At 42.6% G+C, this 19,663-nt stretch overlaps 1 protein-coding gene across 3 annotated transcripts in view; it reads right to left on the bottom strand.

The window, feature by feature from the left end:
- TLK1 (tousled like kinase 1) overlaps positions 1 to 19,663 on the bottom strand; it is a 253,962-nt gene that overhangs the window by 186,944 nt on the left and 47,355 nt on the right. For all 3 annotated transcript variants that reach the window (XM_066575874.1, XM_066575876.1, XM_066575877.1), the window contains one exon: positions 11,083 to 11,145. In XM_066575874.1, coding sequence (XP_066431971.1) covers positions 11,083 to 11,128 — 46 coding nt within the window. In that variant the 5' untranslated portion in view covers positions 11,129 to 11,145. Of the gene's footprint in view, positions 1 to 11,082; positions 11,146 to 19,663 lie in introns of those variants that run through there.

Genomic DNA, 19,663 nt, shown 5'->3' with positions numbered 1-19,663 from the left:
TAGGCTAGAAACATCATATTACTTGCTCAGGATGGCAATATCAGCATCTTCCTGTTTAGTATACATTATGCTACAAGATTTTTATTACGTGGTTTAGACACTCCTTGCACTTTCCTCAATGGTTTCGGAAAAAAAAAAAAAATCTAGAAAAAAAAAGGTGTGGCTAAGAGGGTTTGTATAATACACTAGGAGGGATTAATGGTCTGCAACATTTTTCGCAGCAAAAAATGGTGTAAAGTACATCAGCCATGAACTGCCATAAAGTCGCTTTCACAACTGGCATGTCTTATGTTTGGGTGTTCCCTCATACATTGTTTTCAACGGGGCTGGCAAAATCATTGTACGGCATGTGAGGTGCGATGCAAGTTTTCCATTGAAAACAATGGGAGACCACAGTACATATAAATATCCACCAGGCTGTACCATCCATATGTACAGGCTGGTAGATACCTACTTCCCTTAAGGGATGGGAAGCATTTTTTATATAAAAACACCTCGCATCCGCAGGGACATCGCACATTTACAAACGCAATATTGGGCATAATTTTGCACTCATCTGTGTGAAATTAGCCTAAATAAAGAGGAAACTTTAAATGGCTGGAAAGCTGTACCAAAATTAGAATTTCATATGCTTCAATGAAACGCATTTGGTGCAATTTTCACAATTTTGCATGCATGCATAGATAGTAGAGACGACACTTTTTTTTTTTTTTTAAATCAAGCACCTAGATGGAGTTGTAGTTTTGTTGCAAAACTTGGCATGCAGGGTATTAGAGCCTCCCTGCCCACCCGTATCCCATCTTGTATCCAAGCTAGAGGCGGTACACCTGACACACCTCTAACAACATCCTCAATGTATCTGATCCTAGGAGCGCCACACGCCGATCACGTGACGGTCGTAATGACGTTTGCAAATCCTGACACGCCCCCAATACCGCCGCGACTACCGGCAGACACAGATGACTCTTAATGTAAGTTAATAAAATAAACATATAGTCATATAAGTTATCTAAATATGGCTTGAGAAAGGTGCCTGTGAGCACAGAAACGCGTTGCCTGTTTTTATACGCACATTGGAATAAAAGTGATATTATCCTACCTACACACTTGGAACGTGACGTTTACTTGGACAGAGAGGAGACATCACTTTAAGGAGGGGGCTTTTTGTCATCATACCCCCCTCCTCCCGAGTAAGTGTAACTCCTGTTTATTATTTGACAACTACCAGTTGTTGAAACGTACAATTCCTTGAGCGCAGAAAGGTTTTTTGTGCTAATAGCTATTCTCTATTAGAGGCGGTACAACAGGGTACTCTAGTCTCCATGCCTGCATGTATCACATCTTGTATCCGAGCTAGAAGCAGTACAACAGGGTCCTAGAGCCTCCCTACAAGGGGTCAGCCCTCCACAATACATTATCCTTTTGCACCGATATTGTAATCACTTACTTCTATCAATGTTAGAATTACACTTATAAAGTTTCATCCAGTTCTGACAACTCCTTCTAGGGGAGGGATTTTTTTTGACAGTGAGTATACAACAAACTGATGGGAACTACATTTTTTTTTTTTTTTTATGATGGCGATGCTGCACATTTGATTCTCGACACAAAAGCAGAACGCCAAAGGTAAAAATAGTTGAACTAATATGGAAGCCAGGTGTTTCCTGTAAGTAATAGGAGGACTAAGACTGCTGTAAAACATAGCATAAAAACTGCTTAGAAAAAAAGAATGGATACCGTTCAGAGTGAGGAAAGGCTAGTTAGAGATGTTAAATCACTACTAAAATACTCCGAGACCTGTTAGATCCGTGGAGACAGAATAGTGGAGATGCTTTGCAGACATGGGGCTCATTCCCATAGCCGTGGGAGTTGGCTATCGATGCGCATGGCAGCGATTGTGCACTGCACATTACAGTGTATCCCATTCACGCGCTCATGTGCGGTGTGACCTTTTCGCATCATGTTTGGTGTGTACATCATGTATGTATGCCAGGTATCAGTGATATCCAGGAAATATAAACGAGCACCATCAATTTATTGCATTAAGTATTATAATAATTTACTTAAATTCATCAGTTTTCCTTGGGAATCCGTACACTGGAATACAATTAGAACATTTAAAAAAGACCTGCTCTTTTCCTCTGATCAGTAGAGCCGGCTGCATATCTTTATAGTCACATCACCAATAACTTTATTGCATTTTTCTTTTTGTTTTATAGCCCCCAGTGAACCAACATTAGATACAGGGCCCAGTGCTAGCATTTACTGGAGTAGACCGTCTCCACCACACATTGTCAATGGAGGATGTCCGGTTTGATTGACAGGGAGAGGCAAAGACCACCCATCTGACCAAACACTAGTGTTGGGCATCTTTTTGCAAGTACAGGCAGGCTCGGACTGGCCCACAGGTGAGTAGCTGAATTGCCCAGTGGGCCCTGAGCCAGACATGGGCCCTCACCCTCACACAAGAAGTGCATGGCACAATACATTGACTACAGTACATATAGTATCTGCCAGCCTGTATAACCATATAATAAAGTGGCTAGTTTATTTATATAGACTGGCTAAGATGACATGTAGTCGCATCAGGAGGCCAACCATTATCCTGCCTTTCTTTACCCCACCTTATATCTCCTTAGCCAGTGGGCACCAGAATAAATTTTACCGGCAGGCCCTAGTTCACCCAGTCCAACACTGGGTGTGGGCAAACGGGGCTGTAGAATAGAAAGAAAAATAGCAAGAGTTAGTTGGGCCGAGGCTGCAAAGATATGCAGCCGGCCATGCTGATCAAACGATGCGACCGGTTCCATGTAAAAGGGTATTCCCATGAATCAGCTCTGTGCCCCTTTTTTCTCAGGATCATTGGGGGTCTCAGAGGCCAAACCACCACTGATCAAAAAGTGATGGTATATCCCAAGTTTTTGAGATGGGAATACCCCTTTAATCACTGAGAAACAATGTCATAAAATATAAAATAAATGGAATACAATTTCATACAATAATGCCAGATGAAAGCACTGTGCATTCCTCATATAGCCACAATCAAACCAAAATAAATATAGGACTCCCAGAATACGAAACAAAATGTATCTGTAAAAAAGGAAAAATGTTCCTTTAGCCAAACTGCATAATGATGATCTTGTTACAAATAAATACCCGCAATCTGCACTGAAAAACTGAAATGCTTGTTCTTTGAAAGATTTTTGATTCGTTCTCATGTAAAGGGGTTCTGTTCTTAAAGACATATTGCTACTATATGCTATCAATGTGTGATTGATGGGGGTCCCACCACTCCCACAGAGGAGATTCTGATAATAAAGCTCACATAGCGCACAGACAAGAGCAGCATTGTATCAACCCCTGATTCCCTGAAAAGACGACCTACCCTGAAAATAAGTCCTACCGATTCATCGTGATTTTCAGGGAGGCTAAGCCCTAACTGTATTACATTGAGAAAAAAAAGGGAATACATTATGTAGTAGGCTCGGTCCGGGTCCCTACTGCTGCTTTCCGGAGCTCAGATGTCCTTCCTGCAGTCCTCGGCCACCCACAGATCACTTCCTGGTTATAGGATTCATAAATCCCATCTCCAGGAAGCGATGGCTCTGATTGGCTGAGCAGCACTTGAGAACCACTCAATGCAGAGCTTGATGAACCAATGCAATGGTGTTATTGCTTCATCCAGCACTGCATTGATTGGTTCTTTGACCGCTGCTCAGCCAATCACAGCCATCATGTTATGGAGGTGGTATTTATGAATTTGCCGATCAATTCCACAGCTCAGCCAATTCATAAACCCTGCCTCCACAACACAATGGCTGTAAATGGTTCATTAGGCACTGCATTGATTGGTTCTCGAGCGCTGCTCAGCCAATCAGAGCCATTGCTTCCTAGAGGCAGAATTTATGAATCCCATAACCAGAAAGTGATCTTCTTTGGGTGGCCGAGGGCTGCAAGAAGAGCGTTGGAGCTCCGGAGAGCAGCAGGGAAGGACCTGCACCGAGTCTGCTAGGTAAGTATAATAAGACATCCACCATAATTAAGACCTAGCACCTCTTTTACGGCAAAAATTAATATAAGACATGGTTCTATTTTCAGGGAAACACGATAGTAAACTGGTGGAGGAGATTTTTCATTCTTGTAATCAATGGTAGTCCCAATGGTTTTCCCACAGAGATAACACACTGATCCCATATTGTAGAGACCACTACACTACTGTGATCATCTTCAATCCACAAAGTACAGTAGTGATGCCTTCCAACACTTACACCAATGAAGACTAACAAGCCTGAGACATCCATATAAAATGGAACAACAAACTCTGTTGCTCTCCATTGATATGAATGGGAGTTGACCCCAACAGCCACATTAAAACTGGAAAAACCTTCCTAAAAATGTCACTCTGTCTCATGTAAGTATATTTGGCTCAGTCGCCTTAAAGGGGTTGTCTGAGTTGTAAGGTCTTGGGACAACCCCTTCCCTATGCAGTAAAACAAATAACACACTTACCCTATCCTGTTCCTGCTGTGTCCCTTGCCAATACTTGGATACCCACTTCAGTCTATGTTTACAGTTGCAGTCCAGCCCGGTTTACAGGACGTCATAGGGGCTGCAGTCAATAACAGAGAGCTCAGCAATCCATTACTGAGCTCTGTTATTGGCTGTGACCTTGTGACATCCCGCAAACTCGTCTGGACTGCAGCTGTAAACAGAGACTGAAGCGGGGATCCAAGTATCGGCAAGGGACACAGAGAAAAAGGTGAGTACATTGCCATTATTTGTTTTACTGCATGGGAAAGGGTTGTCCCGAGATTTTACAACACTGACTGCCCTTTGAGTGCATTTTTAACCCCTTAGTGACAAAACCAAGTTTAGTCTTAAGACAGTAAATTATTTCCCCTTTTATGTTCCAGCAGTCATAACTTTATTTTTTCATCAATTTATCTGTATGAGACATTGTATTTTGCAGGATGAGTTCTAGTTTTTATAAGAAACAATTTCAAGTAAATATAATGAATTGAACAACTTATTAATTTTTTTGCTAGGTGACAATGGAAAAGAAACAGCAATTTCACCATTATTTTTTCTGATTTATTTTTACACTGTTCAGCGTGTGGTATACGTATTCTGTTAACTCTATTCTATGGGTCATTATGACAGCCGCAAATTTATAGAGGTTTTATTATGTTTTACTACTTTTGCACAATGTAAACATTTTGTATATATATTAAAAAATAGAAGCATTATTGTGTATCACTGCAACATGTGACAAGCAGCTAGAGGCCTACACTCTCTGAGCCGTTTCTAAGAGGTGGCTGAGGAGGTGTCATGGTGGCAATGAGTGCAGCGCGCTCTATGTAATCTTGTGCACGGATGAAGGTGAACAAAACAATATAGACTAATGGAATTAGGTGAACGTGACGCCAGTGCCTGGTTTAAAAGCTCTTGGTAGTGAAATAAGACTAACACATGTGTTTAAGTAAACTGCAGGCACACCATTTACTTATTGAACGTGGCAGTCTGCAAACATCATAGACAGTAAAACTTGCATAAAAACAGCTTAAACTTTGATACATGGGCCACTTCTCTCTGGTGCCGCCTCCATGGGGAGGCAGCACCTGAGATAAGAGGAGCTATAGAGAGAGAACTGACTGTGAGTGAAAAGCCCTAAAATCCAACAGTAATTTGCCAACCAGACACGAGCTAACAATCTCCAGTACTCATGCTGTGAGGTAGAAGCCTGGCTGCAGCCATTATTCCCCTGTGTGTCTCTTCTCCCTCCATTCTGAGTGAACTGCTCTGACTCAACACTTTTCTATTTGTCTAATACGCCACAAATAAGAGAGACAGAAAGTCCCACCTCCCCAGGGAACCCCTTGCTAGCTCAGCTGCGATAAGCTTTGTCCCTCAACCAATAATGTGACTTCTTCCTTCTGCTTGGTCATGTGAGCTATGACATCATCCCAGGTCCTAAAACTATTGCTTTACAGTGAAATTACTAAGTTACATTAACTATTTAGTTCCCTATCCTGACTCCATCTCCTTATTAAATGAAAAACAGCATCACTACCCTTTGCTAAATGATCTGTAGTGCGAACAGTTGCTCTGGACTTGCAATTAAGTGTTTTTATCCTGTAGTGCCACACCAGGTCACTACATCATCACATTCCAAGGCAAAAGTTTATTTTGTTGTGCAAAGAGCTGTGTGAGAACTTGTTTTTTTTTGAAGGATGACTTTTATTGGCACCAGGAACGAAGTTCTCCCATTGATTTCAAAGGGGCAGAGGCTGCTGCCGCCACATTAGAAGCACTGGGATGAAGGGATTTCCCTCAATGATGCAAGGATGTTTTCACATGAAACCACCTTGCATCCACGGAACTTTGACATAGTGTAAAGTGGGATATCGGGCAGTGAATCTTGGCGCGATTTCACCCTCACCCGTGTGAAACTAGCCTAAGGAGAATTTGGGCGTACCATTCTCCTGATCCCTGAGGCTACCTGCAGCCAGATCCTCAGCGATCAAGTAGTTATCATCTAACCTATAGGTAATGAATTTAGTGGTCTAACCCCTTTAATCTCAATGTAGAGAATGTTAAAACTCCTGATTCATATTTATTACTAATCATTAACACCTTGCCCAAAACGGATTTACAACATCTCAACTGTGCTGCTCTTACCGCAATAGAACCTAAAGCTATGTTTAGTGGATGTAACAGGTACAGGAGCTTAGCTCAGGGCATCAGTAAGGGCCTCCAGCTGTAATATATTGCTGACATCCCACTGCAACAGCTAGGATCGAATTACCTCAGAGCTCAGCTCCTTAAAAGGGGTGTACTGGGTCTTTTCCTATTGGTGACCTATCTTCAAGATCAGATATCAACAGATGATACATTAGGGGTCCGACGCTTGGGATCCCCACCAATCAGCTGACTGTTCAGCCGGCTGTCAATGCAGTAGGCTGGATGTCGTCATCAATGGTGAAGCCCAGAAGTGTTTATAGATGGCTTGATTACCATTGAAATCAAAGAAAGCAATGCCTCCTACTACATTTCCGGCTCTAATCTAAGTGAGGAGCCGGAACTGTAATAGGAAGCATCGCTCCCATTGATTTTGATAAGAGTGAAGCCATCTATTCCACTTCTGGCACTGACCATCTGCCCCGCTACACTAACAGCAGGCTGGAGGATCAGCGGAGATCTCGAGTAGCAGACCACCGCCAATCAACTATTGATAACCTTTTTCTGAGAATAGGTCATCAATAGTAAAAGTCCACTTTAACCCCTTAGATGCTGCGGTCAATTATGGACCTTGGAATCTAAGGAGTTCGACAGAGGGAGGGAAGCTCTTGGAACACGCTAATCATTACAAGTGCTTGGTCCTGAAGGCCCAGCCTATTTTGACCTTTCAGGACTGAACAATTTTTTTTTTCTTTCATCGTCATGGATTAGATAGTAATACATATATAATAATTTGGTTTAAAAGGTTTACATGACTATGATTGAGAAGATTTGAAGTTGCTTGTTCTCAAACCCTTATGCTTCACTATTGTATTTACAATGATCCTAATCAGACTTACCATATAACAGAAGATACGAAAACCCAACAACTATACTAAAATTCAATACATATGGTGTATTAGCAGACATGTTGGCACCAATATTTTATTGATGGTCTAACCAATCAGACTTTTTATGGTTTTAACTATTTAGCTTAAAGGAATTCTTGAGTGTTCTTAACACCTGTCTTGTCCTCTCAACAGCAAGCCAGATGTCTTAAGGAATGTTGTTATATGGATCGCAGACACATGATGCTATGTGTTGTCAGATACTTGTAAAGGGTCATAAGGTGATCTATTTCAGGAATCTAAAGTTACATTCATGGTCTGTTTCCGGACAGCTACATTAATTAGGGCCAACTAAACCAAAAGGTAAGATCCACTAATCATGAAAAGAAACCACATTGCACGAGATACTGACCAACATAACCTACTGCTGTTACCTTCCAAAAAACAAGACATATTAGGAAGACTGATAAAACCTTACCTTGGAGCCATAGAGATAAAACACAAGCAAGCCCCTAACTTAAGTGCCTTTTGATGGTAGGAGGTTTCAATTACACTAGTAGCCAGTATGAACTCAATATACACAGGTTCAGTACAGTAATCATTGGGATATTTGTATTAGTAAAACTCGAAAAGAAAAAGATCCACACACCAAGAATAAATAAAATGGATAGACCTTTATTGATACAAAACAGATAAAAGATTGATCATTAAAGTCAGTAAACAGCAGGGACACAACCATGACGACTGCCAGTAAGAGGGTAGCGCCTACCTGAGGGTGCCTATGTGTTAAACCCGTGTCATCACTCCTGCATACTCATTTTTCTTTCATTAATTTGGACATCCGTCTCCTCTCTCTTCTCCATTTGATACTTATTTGAGTATTCTTTACAATCTGCATTGTTTATTTTTGTATACCATTTGATATGGATGAATTAATTGGAGGGGATGTGTCTTATGTTCCTGTTTATGATCATTATGTATTATTTCTATCTGGCAGTCATCACAGTTGTGTCCCTGCTGTTTTATTGACTTTTATTATTATTAATAATTGTTATTGTTTTTGTATCAATTAAAGGTCTATAGTTTCAATTTATTCTTGGCATCAGTGTGTGGATCTTTTTTTTTTTTTTTTTTTTTTTGGCATTTCGTAGGTATTTGCTCCACAACAATTGGTTACATATAGTAAGTCTACTATTGTAGGTTGTGTATTAATAGTATTATGCACCCTTGTGATGTGTTTATGGGTTTCCTAACAATTTCCATCTACTTCAATAAAGAGTTGTGTGCTATTTTTTTCTTTTATTAAAAAAAAAATCCTGTTTTTCAGATGGAAAAAAATGGGCTGGTTATGGTGTTAAATAAATGATTTTGGAATGCTCACCTCCTTCAGTGCCCGCTTCATCCAGCAAAGGAGTCACAGTCCCACAACTCTCATCCTGAAAGAAGCTCCTGCACTCAATGGGGGTTAATAGCGGAAGAGAGTATGCCTTATCTCTTTATTTTACACCATAGTAACATAATATGTTAGGCTGAAAAAAAAAAAAAAACGACATGTCCACCTAGTTCAGAATATTCCCCCTTCAACCCCACCAAGACGACAATTTTGCTCATTTAAGGGGAAAAAAATGGCTTCCCGACAACAATCTGGCAATTATAATAATCCCCGAATCACCAACCCTTCTAAAGTAATCAGTGACTATAACAAGTAATATTTTAACACCCAAGAGAGGTGTCCAGGCCCCTATTTAAGCAAGTTCACCATCACCCTGTCCTCAGGCAGAGTTTTGCATAGTCTCACTGCTCTTACAGTAAAGAACCCCCTTCTAAAATTGGTGTAGGAACCTTCTTTCCTCTAGACGTAGAGTCACAGACCTTGATATAAATAGATGATGGGAGAGATCTCTGTATTGTCCCCTGATAAATTTATACATAGTTATTAGTCACCCCTTAGCTGTCTTTTTTTCTAAACTAAATAACCCTAATTTTGATTACAATACCCAGAGAGGTTGTCCGCCCATTCTATTTATTACTTTAGTTGCCTGCCTTTGTACCAGTTTAAGCTCTGATATGTCCTTCTTAAGTACTGATGCCCAAAACTGTCCACAACATTTCATGTGTGGTCTGACCAGTGACTTGTAAAGAAGACGACCAATGTTCTCATCATGTGCCCCTAAACCTCTTTTGTCCCGTCCCCCCCCATAATCCCATTTGCCTTGGCAGCAGCTGTCTGACACTGGTTGCTCCATTTAAATTTACAGTTAACTAAAATCCCCAAGTCCCTCTCCATATCAGTGTTTCCCATTTAGTGTGTAATGGTGACCTGTATTCGCTCTGCCCATGTGCAGAACCTTAGATTTAGCAGTGTTAAACCTCATTTGCCACTTTTCAGTCCAAGCCCCCAGCTTATCTATTTGCAACTGTATTTTGTCCTCTTATGTTAATTACTTTACATAGTTTTGTATCATCTACATATATCGATCTTGTTGCATCCATCATACACACAGAGTTTCCCGGGCCTGACCATGGGTTTCCTGGCCCGAACTACATGCATGATAGATTTCTATAATGCTTAGACTTCGAGTTAGGTTACCAACAGACAGGCTGGGACATTATAGATGTGAAAATGTGGCCAGAATATGCCCATCAGTCAGCAATCTAAGACACCAAGTCGGACAAAAACATGTAAATCTTTAAAAGGGAACCAGGCTCATGGTGCCCAACCCATGAACAGGTATGCCTTTTGCCCATGGGTATGTGTTAAATGGCAATTTTCTCCTCTCTTGCGTATAGAGAGAAAACTCCCAGTCTGAATGCTGTGGGCGGGTAGAGGCCGGTGCGGCACACTTCTTTGACTCGGAGATCCATTCTGAGTCAGACTTCAAGGTAAGTTTATTCTGAAATGCCACAGTGCTTCAGAATAAAAACATTACACAATGACGATGGGCATACCCGTCCAGGTTCATGCTGCCCATAGTTCACTTTAACTTCAACGTTCCCATGTCATTAAGTATTTTCGCACATGGATGGAAAAATTCCGAACCTCAGTATACCCAAGTTACTTTACAATAAACCAGACTGCGAACCGTGAAGCTTTTTCTTAATGCATAAAGTTTTCCACCTAATAAATAATTACATTTGAAAATTCATTTTTTAAGAGGGGAAATGAATTCTACACAAAATCTCATAACTATTTGATCACAAAGAATACATTCATAACTTGCTTGATAAGACAGGAGAGAGATGATATAATCCAAGTAATAATTCACTGTAAGTACACACAATACAAAACCTACAGCACATTACCCAGCGATAAAGTGCTCTGACAGCAGTTGCCAGGAGATGCCCACGCTCTACTGTTGGGCAATCTAGGTAACGTTGTTTACTTTAGACCAGATTGACACATTTACTTCAAGTGAATTTTACATATACTATGTATCTATATGAAGAGAAGCAGAAAGGAAAAAGACTGTTATCCACCTAAACGTAAAAAGGCAATGTACATAGAGCAAACACTCACCCCAATGCAGTAAATAGTCAGTGTTCTCAACAGAAGCGTAGGACATTGAAAAGTCGCCTTTTCCTGAAAAAGAGAGAGACCCAATATTAATTAATTTTCTATTTGGATAATGAGTCGATTTTAAGTAAACTCTAAGTATGTTGAGGTCTTTTGTACAGTACTGTATATTATTTACATACCAACATTATATTCTACAGTGGCTTATAGAGATGATGTTCATTTATACCATTTCTTGTGACCAGTGGTGCTCAAAGTTAACTTTCTCTCTCTCCGTTTCACGTATACATTGGGTACAGTTCCACAAGTAGTCTTGTGTGAAAGGACAGCATCCAGAAGTAACCTGCAGAACACTTGCACAGTGCTTACCTTGATCAGGTACAAAAATTGCCCCCATAAAAGTGCCAACTACTGGACTACTACTAAAAAGTAGATGCGCTGCATTCCAAAAATCGGCCTTCCAACAAGTCTTATGTTTGAAGGCACACACAATTGGCATGTCTGAAAATTCCTATGCCATATAAAGAAACCAAATTCTTATGTAGTATACAGAAGGTAAGGTAAAGTAATCTCATGACCGACTCCTGGGGTGATGTCACATAGTGACATTTTTTTGGCAGAAAGTTTGTGCGGGGCGATTTGCTATTGCCTTCCCCAGTCATCTTTTATCCCCTAGCAAGCTGGGCACTCATTTTAGCCAACCTCAGAAAAATGTAAGTCAACCTTGAGCCGGCTACCTGAACCACACGAGGATTGAACTAGCAACCTTCAGGTTGTGAGCGAGATTTAGGATTTCATTTCCTCAGCCCTAACACACTGCGTCATACGAGGTTCCAGTATACAGAAACCAGGATACAATGAACAGCCTTATCGACACTGTTCTGTCCCACATAAACCGAAGCTACATAACAGCCCATCTTTAGGTGCTTAGTGGTTACAGCACCATCTAGCTGTGTTGAAAATGTATTACAACTTGTTTTCTATCATAAAGGCCGCCTGCACACGAGCGTTCCGGATTCCGCTAGCGGATTTTCACGCGCGTATGGTACTAAAATGTGCTTGCGGATAGGTGCGGATGCGTGAAAAATCACGCGCGGATATACACGGATGTGTTGCGGAAAAAAACGCGCAGAAAAACCAGCAGACACCCCTTATTGTAAACCCAACCCCTAGAGAACTGCCCATTCCTTGGAAAACAGCTTAAAAACCAACACCCAGACTCCGTTTTGTCCCTCTTGCTTGTGCGAGCACCGTTAAATTATTCTGGCAACATGCTTTCACCCGGTGAGCAGATGTCTTTGTGGGCATGGTTGATCCATGTAACTGTTTTCAGGCGCTTCTCCAGCGTGACTTTATTTCAGTCACTGCAAAAAAATTCACAAGAGGAAGGCCGCCTGCACACGGGCGGAAATCCCGCGGCGGTAGTTCCCGTGGGATTTCCGCCGCTGAAAGTCTGCATAGGAGTGCATTACAATATGCACTCCTATGCAGACGGCCGCGGTTTGGCCGCGCAAAATCTCGCGCGGCAAACAAACCGCGGCATGTCCTATTTTTGTGCGGGGCTCGCACTCACCCGGCCGCCGGCTACGATCTGCGCATTCGCCGGCTGCGCGGCAGCCGGCACATGAAAGAGACGGGGCCGCCAGGCGCGGGAGAGTACGCGCTCGTCACTGCAGGCTCTTGGGTCGGGTCCCGCGGCGAGGATTCTCGCCGCCGGATTCGACCCGCTCGTCTGCAGGCGGCCGAATTCATTACTACAGATTTTGCATTCTTAGATCCTGCATTGGCAAGAAATACTACCTATCTCCCTCTACAAATTTGCCTGTGAAGCTCTGTGCTGTGTGTTGGGACGCCTCCTACCATGCCTACTTCCTGTAATCATAGCAACCAGTGACTCCATCTGCAGCTGCACTGCGGATGTACTGCGTGAAAAAACGCACCCATTGGCCGCCTGCAGACGAGCGGGTCGGATCCGGCGGCGAGAATTCTCGCCGCGGGACCCGACCCGAGAGCCTGCAGTGACGAGCGCGTACTCTCCTGCGCCTGGCGGCCCCGGCTCTTTCATGTGCCGGCTGCCGCGCAGCCGGCGCATGCGCAGACCGTAGCCGGCGGCCGGGTGAGTGCGAGCCCTGCACAAAGATAGGACATGCCGCGATTTGTTTGCCGCGCGAGATTTCGCGCGGCCAAACCGCGGCCGTCTGCATAGGAGTGCGTATTGTAATGCACTCCTATGCAGACTTTCAGCGGCAGAAATCCCGTGGGAAATACCGCTGCGGGATTTCCGCCTGTGTGCAGGCGGCCATTCACTTGTATTGGAGGCTTCGCGCGCAAAATCCGACCCAAATTAGAACAGGTCGCAGATTTTTTCACGCGCGTGAAAAAACGCGATACAAATCCGTCCGTCTGGGGACAACTGCGGATCCTCATAGGAGTATATTGGCTGCGGTCTGGGGCAGATAATGTGCCTAAAATAACGCGCTGGAAATTCCGTTCGTGTGCAGGCACCCAAAGAGTGATGTATTATGGTATGGGTAGTTTGCAAGGCATTGTGGGAAGAAGGAACTTTCAGCCAGAACTTCCAGTCAGAGACAGACTCATCTTTGCTCTCTCCTCTTCAAAATCCACCATCTTTGTAAAAGCATATCTGGTAAGGAAACTACCCTTGTTTCTGAGACAGTATGTTATGCAGAGCTGTTCAGTGGTCAGTTGTGTTGTTACTCAGGGAGTTATAACTGTTTAGTTAGCCATGCAGCACTATGTGTAGCAGCCATTTTGCCATGTGCCTTCATGTTAATGTTATGTAATGTTCCTATGCATCATACTTATACAAACTATCTGTATTCTTATAGTTTTACCACAATCAATCCACGCATTATCACAAGCCTCAGTCGCATTGAACGCACGCTTGTATGCTACGATCTGTTAACCAATAAACCTGTCAGATTAAGAAGAACAGTGTTTATTTGGAAGACAGAAATGGTTAAACTGAATGTCGGACTGCACACTGTGTGAACGTGTAAGAAGACAGAACAGACACCATGGTTGTTCATTGTTATGGCGGATCATCAGTGACATCAAGAATACAGGTCACATAGGCTTGTAATTGAAAGGCACAGAACTGTATATGGGGCATCACTGGTGAAGTTTGTTGTTCATAGCAGTCGACTGGCTGCAGCGGTCACATGGGTATACAGGCACATACACAATGCAAGCCAATGTTAACAAAGACTGTTCAGGTGCGTCGAGATTGGAGGATAGGTCATCAATAGTATTTCCCTAGAAAAAAAAAACCTCCTAGGCCTCATATCCACGGCACGCATGGATATTTCATGCGGATTTCCACAGTGGATACATTGCGGGTCATCTTAAATTTTTTTTTCTCCTTGCGCGAGATCGCAGATTGCAGATTTTTTTGCGCGGATGTATGCGGAAAAAATCCGCAGCCCCACCTCCTAGCCTTTTCTCCACCTCCCTCATTGCTTCTAACCTTCAAATCTGCAGCAGATGTGCAAATGTATTTACGGATGCTCTGCAGATCCTAAGCTTCCACAGAGATGAATGGAGCCAGATCCACGGTAAAACAGAGCATGTTGCAATTTATTATGCGCAAATCACTTAAAATCAAATCCGCAGGACTCAAATGAAGTGCGGATGCCTAATGTTTCACTATGGGCGACGAGAGCTGCGGATGACCCACGTGGACATTGGGCCTAAGGGTGCAATCACACGTAGCCGACTTGCTACCGATTTTTTGTGTGCAGATCTGCCGTAGATTTCACTTTAACAATCGAAATCGAATTGAAAGGGTGAAATCTGCTGTAGATCTGCACCACAATTCTCAGCTACATGCGAACATAAAGGTGCTATTCTACACAAGTGCTAGCGCTCACGATTTTCCCGATAATTACCGGGATGAACTTACAAAGTCAGGTGGCAATTAGTGCCAAATCACGTGCGCCACTCGGGCACATGTAATAGCACTTCAATTACAAAATCACCAATTGCTAACAGTTTTCTGCAGCAAATAATCTAAAAAGTAGGTCAATGTGATAACCCAGCTTATCTTGGCTAGGTATCCATGTCAAGTACATGAACAATATGCCCGCTGTGGCATCACACAAGTTATAGAAATATTATTACAATAATGTCAAGGATGATGTTAAAAAAGGTACGTTACCATAGCTACACAATGCATACCAGTAATACAATTGCTTTCTTCGCTGCAGGATAACACACAGGTGACGCCCAAACCCTCAGCTGGCACAGTGCACGCCGGCATTATATAGCAAAAATACAAGGGCAAGTGTATTCCTGGCATCCGCAAAAATATGGAATTTTCTGTCTTGCAGGACAGTTTCCTACCGTGCCTTTCAATTGAAGGTTATCAAAAATAAAGAACCTAGTTGATTACTGCCAAGAAAGCAATACCTCATTATAAGGCCTGTCAAAGCATCCGTAGGTTCTGTACGTTTTCTATCATCAATCTACATGACCCCTTGTAACACTTCATTATCCCCAAACCGGCCGATTTTGGTAACTATACAAAAATATAGTGTTACTTTTAAAGCCGAATCAGTTGTGGATTTCTTAACATACAGGGTTTAACACTGCTGAACCCATGCTAAAATATATGGGAATGGTATATAAAAGGGATATAGAATATGTTGTAGTCCGTGCTTTTCGTTTAGTCTAAGGCCAAACCTCTAGCTATTAATGAAGGATTTGTCCCACCAGGACATTAAACGAAGTCAACTTCTCTAAGAGTTTAGTACAGTTCAGCCAAAGCCTGCCCATCCGTGATTGCCAATGGCCAAAATATTTTGTGCAAATGGTTAAATTGTGATAAAGTAGTAGACCCTTAGCCTTCATTGGTCACCGACACCAGACCATACCCTGATCTCAGCCAATCAGCTGTGGGAAAGCTGCAGGTAGCGGCTCATTTACACTGTAGCCAGTGGACAGCCATGTAACATGCAGGGTCCCTCCATGATGCCAATATGTCCAAAGAGGGTTGTTCTGATGGTGTGACCGCTTTAACGCTTTACCAACCTGTGTGTTTCGGTTGGTATTACTACAGCATGTGTCCACATGTGTCCATGGTAAAATGAGAGTTCAGGTGTGACTTATGAAAATGGTCCATGTTGCCCCTAGGAACGGAACCAATCTAGCAACCAATTGCAGCACAGTTTGTTGAAGTTACTGTGGTCAAATGAAAGCTCAGCTGTGATTGGTTGTTGGGGCAACAAAGACTGTTTTCAGATCACTTGACAATAGTGTGCTGTGCTGTCAACTTGCTCACTTCATATGTCTCACGATCCACTGCTTGCTCAAGCGGGTTCACCTGCCCCCGGTCCTGGGCTTAAACAGCAGAAAATTCCATGCAGGAAAAAGTGTCATCCACGCTTGCTTGCACCAAGAAGTGTTAAAGAGTTTGGTAGCGACAATACCAGTACTGTTTATGCAATCAAATCATATATAAATTGCAAATCAACGGGAGTTGTCTATATGGCAGGCTGTTCGTCATGTAAGTTACAATATATTGGATGTACCACACGCAAACTGAGCATCAGAATATCAGACCATCTACAATAGATAGCAAAAGGCCAAACTGGGAGCTCAAATCTGGCCAATCATTTCATCAATTCACACTCATGCAGTACCGCTAGTGTCACATGTTTTGGTATAGAGAAAGTAACCAATAACAGGCGCGGCAAAGCAACGTTCAATGATATACTGATCAGAGAGTCTTTTTGGATCCACAAACTGGGGACTAGATCCCCTCAGGGGTTAAATTATAAGTCAGACCTGCATTACATATACAGGAATCAAACATAGAGAAGAAAGTACATTTAAACCAGACCCTTTTTTTTTGGGGGGGGGGTTATACGGCAAGTCAAACCTGCACCATATATATAGAAACATCATATATGCAGAAAACCAATATGAGTATATTTGTCCAGGATAAAAAATAAAACATAAATGGAATTTATTTATTTATTTTTTCTCCCTCTGGGATCAGATCCCCTTATGGGGGCTATACTTCAAGTCAGACTAATATCATGTTCATAGAAACAACATATATGCTCATGTTTGTACTTCTCTTTTGACAAAGAGAAATAAGGAAAAGGTTTTTTGTTTTTTTAAAATATTTTTTATTTTTTTGTTTTGTTGTTCCTGAACATGCAGGCTAATTTCTATATAAAAGGGGAGCTAAGTATAATGCCATCGCATAGCAAGGGAAATTTGTATGGTCCTCTATATATACAATTTGTATTAACCTAATTGTGAGGTTCAACTCAACAGATACAAACATAGTGCAACTAGGGGTTAATCTTGCAATAAATGAAATATATGAAGCTTTGGCAGAGCGCCCGTTGGTATCCTTTTTGTGTTATATTGCTATATGTGCGATATGTGGTTACTACAAGTTTTACTTACAAGCATTATCCTACCAGCAATAGTTTGATGTTTTTTGTATATTTTCCCTATAGCCTGTACAGCTGACAGCCATTGTAATTATTTGTTCTGTTCCACCTATTTAAGCTGGTCCCACACTCTATTCAGATCATACCACTGACGAAGGCTCTGTGCAGCCGATACGCGTCTGGTCCAGAGAGGTGTATACCTGGCAAATTTTAAATATGTTTTAATAAAGGACGATTATACATTTTATTCTGCAAGCAAGCGTGGATGACACTCGGGTGAAAAGTACTCGGGTGCGCTGTGGGTGAGCGGGGGGTTGCAGCGGGGAGTGGGGGGGAGAGGGAGAGAGAGAGGGCTCCCCCCTGTTCCCCGCTGCTACCCCCCACTCCCCTCTGCAACCCCCCGCCCCACAGCGCACCCGAGTACTTTTCACCCGAGTAGTGAAGTACTCGAAAATCGCGGTGCTCGATTGCGAAATCGCCCTTACCAAGTACGTTCGCTCATCTCTAATAGGAACATATCCACGTGGCCCGCTTCTAGTTACACTCACCAAATGGTGAATCATTCTGAAAATTTTGTCAACCCGTTGACAGGTGTCTACACCCAGCGTATCGAATCCCATTGGGGCCATGTACAAACCGAGCTGGCACAACTGTCTGCACTACGCATGTGCGGCGGCGCGCAAGCCAGCACATCCGCAAAGCAGAAAGAAGACTTCAAGACAGGTACGCGGGGGTCACTCTCAGGGCACAGGGTCTGATTCCGCTGTGATCGGAATCCGATCCAGCCATAGGCATGAAGCCTTACTGTCCCTATTTTTATAACTTTTTCCTCGGGCTACGGTTATATTTTTTTCTGCCTTTTTTGTGATTATACTGCTGTTTTTAATACCTTTTTTCATATAAATTTTCTATTCCTTTTTTCTATTTTATTAGGGGTACTGTGTAGAAAAAGTTGCTTGTCGGGTTAGAACATTTTTTAGGAAAAGTGCACAGGGCAGAAAAAGAAAAAAAAAGACAAAATTCAGCAATACTTACCCATCCTCAGCCCCGATGATCTGGAAATGCAGCCTTGCAGTCCTTCTGGTGTCTGTTTGCTAATGGACACCACGTGACCGCTACAGCCAATCAGAGGTTGCAGAGTCACCATTACGAACTTCTGGCATCATGGCGCCCAGGGTGTGAGCACTGACGCCAGAAGAGGCGGTAAGGTTGTGGTGGTTGTGTGGTGTCCGTTCCCAAACACTAGTAGGACCATGCGGTAATATATAAAATATATATTTCTTTGAACATGTATGTCTCCCATGACGTCATATAAGATCTCTGGGGGACATTCACAATGTCACTTTTTTTTTTGCAGTTTTCCACTGTAGCTGCAGCAACAATAGGAGCCCCAGTTACAGGTGAAAACATCCCCCTATGATGATATTAGTCACTAGCAAACCTGAGCTGGATCTGTTAAGACCTAACAACTCTGCCATGCTGAAAGACACCAACGATAAAGGGATCGCCACGTCCAACAGTGCAAACGGCACCGCGACTTCCTCTGTTAGCTAAATAGTTCTTATTGTGTACCATGTAGAGCCCGAAAAGAGAAGGCAAGAGCTGTTATAAGCATTCTGGCTTCTCCTCAGGGTCCCCAGCTGTCTCGGACAGCCAGGCACCCGACATGCTCCTGCTTTAAACCCGTGCTGTATACTTACAATGGCGCAGGTTTAAGGTCCAGAAACAAGAAATTAAGCCTGTGCGTCTATTACATCAGACACATTCAGGCCAATTTCTGACAAAGCTAAATAACTTATCAGTGCCTCTTTTATGTCTCAATCAGACGGGCGTTTTTTACATGACTTTATTCGTGCGTGGAAAAACAAAAATGCGTGAACACGTCCATTGCCACCCATATGTTCTATCTTTTGTAGGTGCGAATTTTATGCGCATCTAAAAATCGGACATGTGACCGCTGCCATTGAAAAGCATTGGTTCTATATACCTGCGAATTGCACACGCAAAAAAACATGCGCAGCAAAAAACGCCCCTCTGGCTGAGCCCTTAAAGTGACAACAGAAACTAGATGCCTTGGAAGAAACCTGTGCAGACATGGGGGGAAAATACAACATAAAAGGTGGCTGCCCGGAAGAACTAGTTGGGCTACTTGTATATAT

This window comes from Eleutherodactylus coqui, chromosome 8, assembly GCF_035609145.1.
Source record: "Eleutherodactylus coqui strain aEleCoq1 chromosome 8, aEleCoq1.hap1, whole genome shotgun sequence".
NCBI lineage: Eukaryota > Metazoa > Chordata > Amphibia > Anura > Eleutherodactylidae > Eleutherodactylus > Eleutherodactylus coqui.
This window is presented reverse-complemented; position numbering and strand designations above follow the sequence as displayed.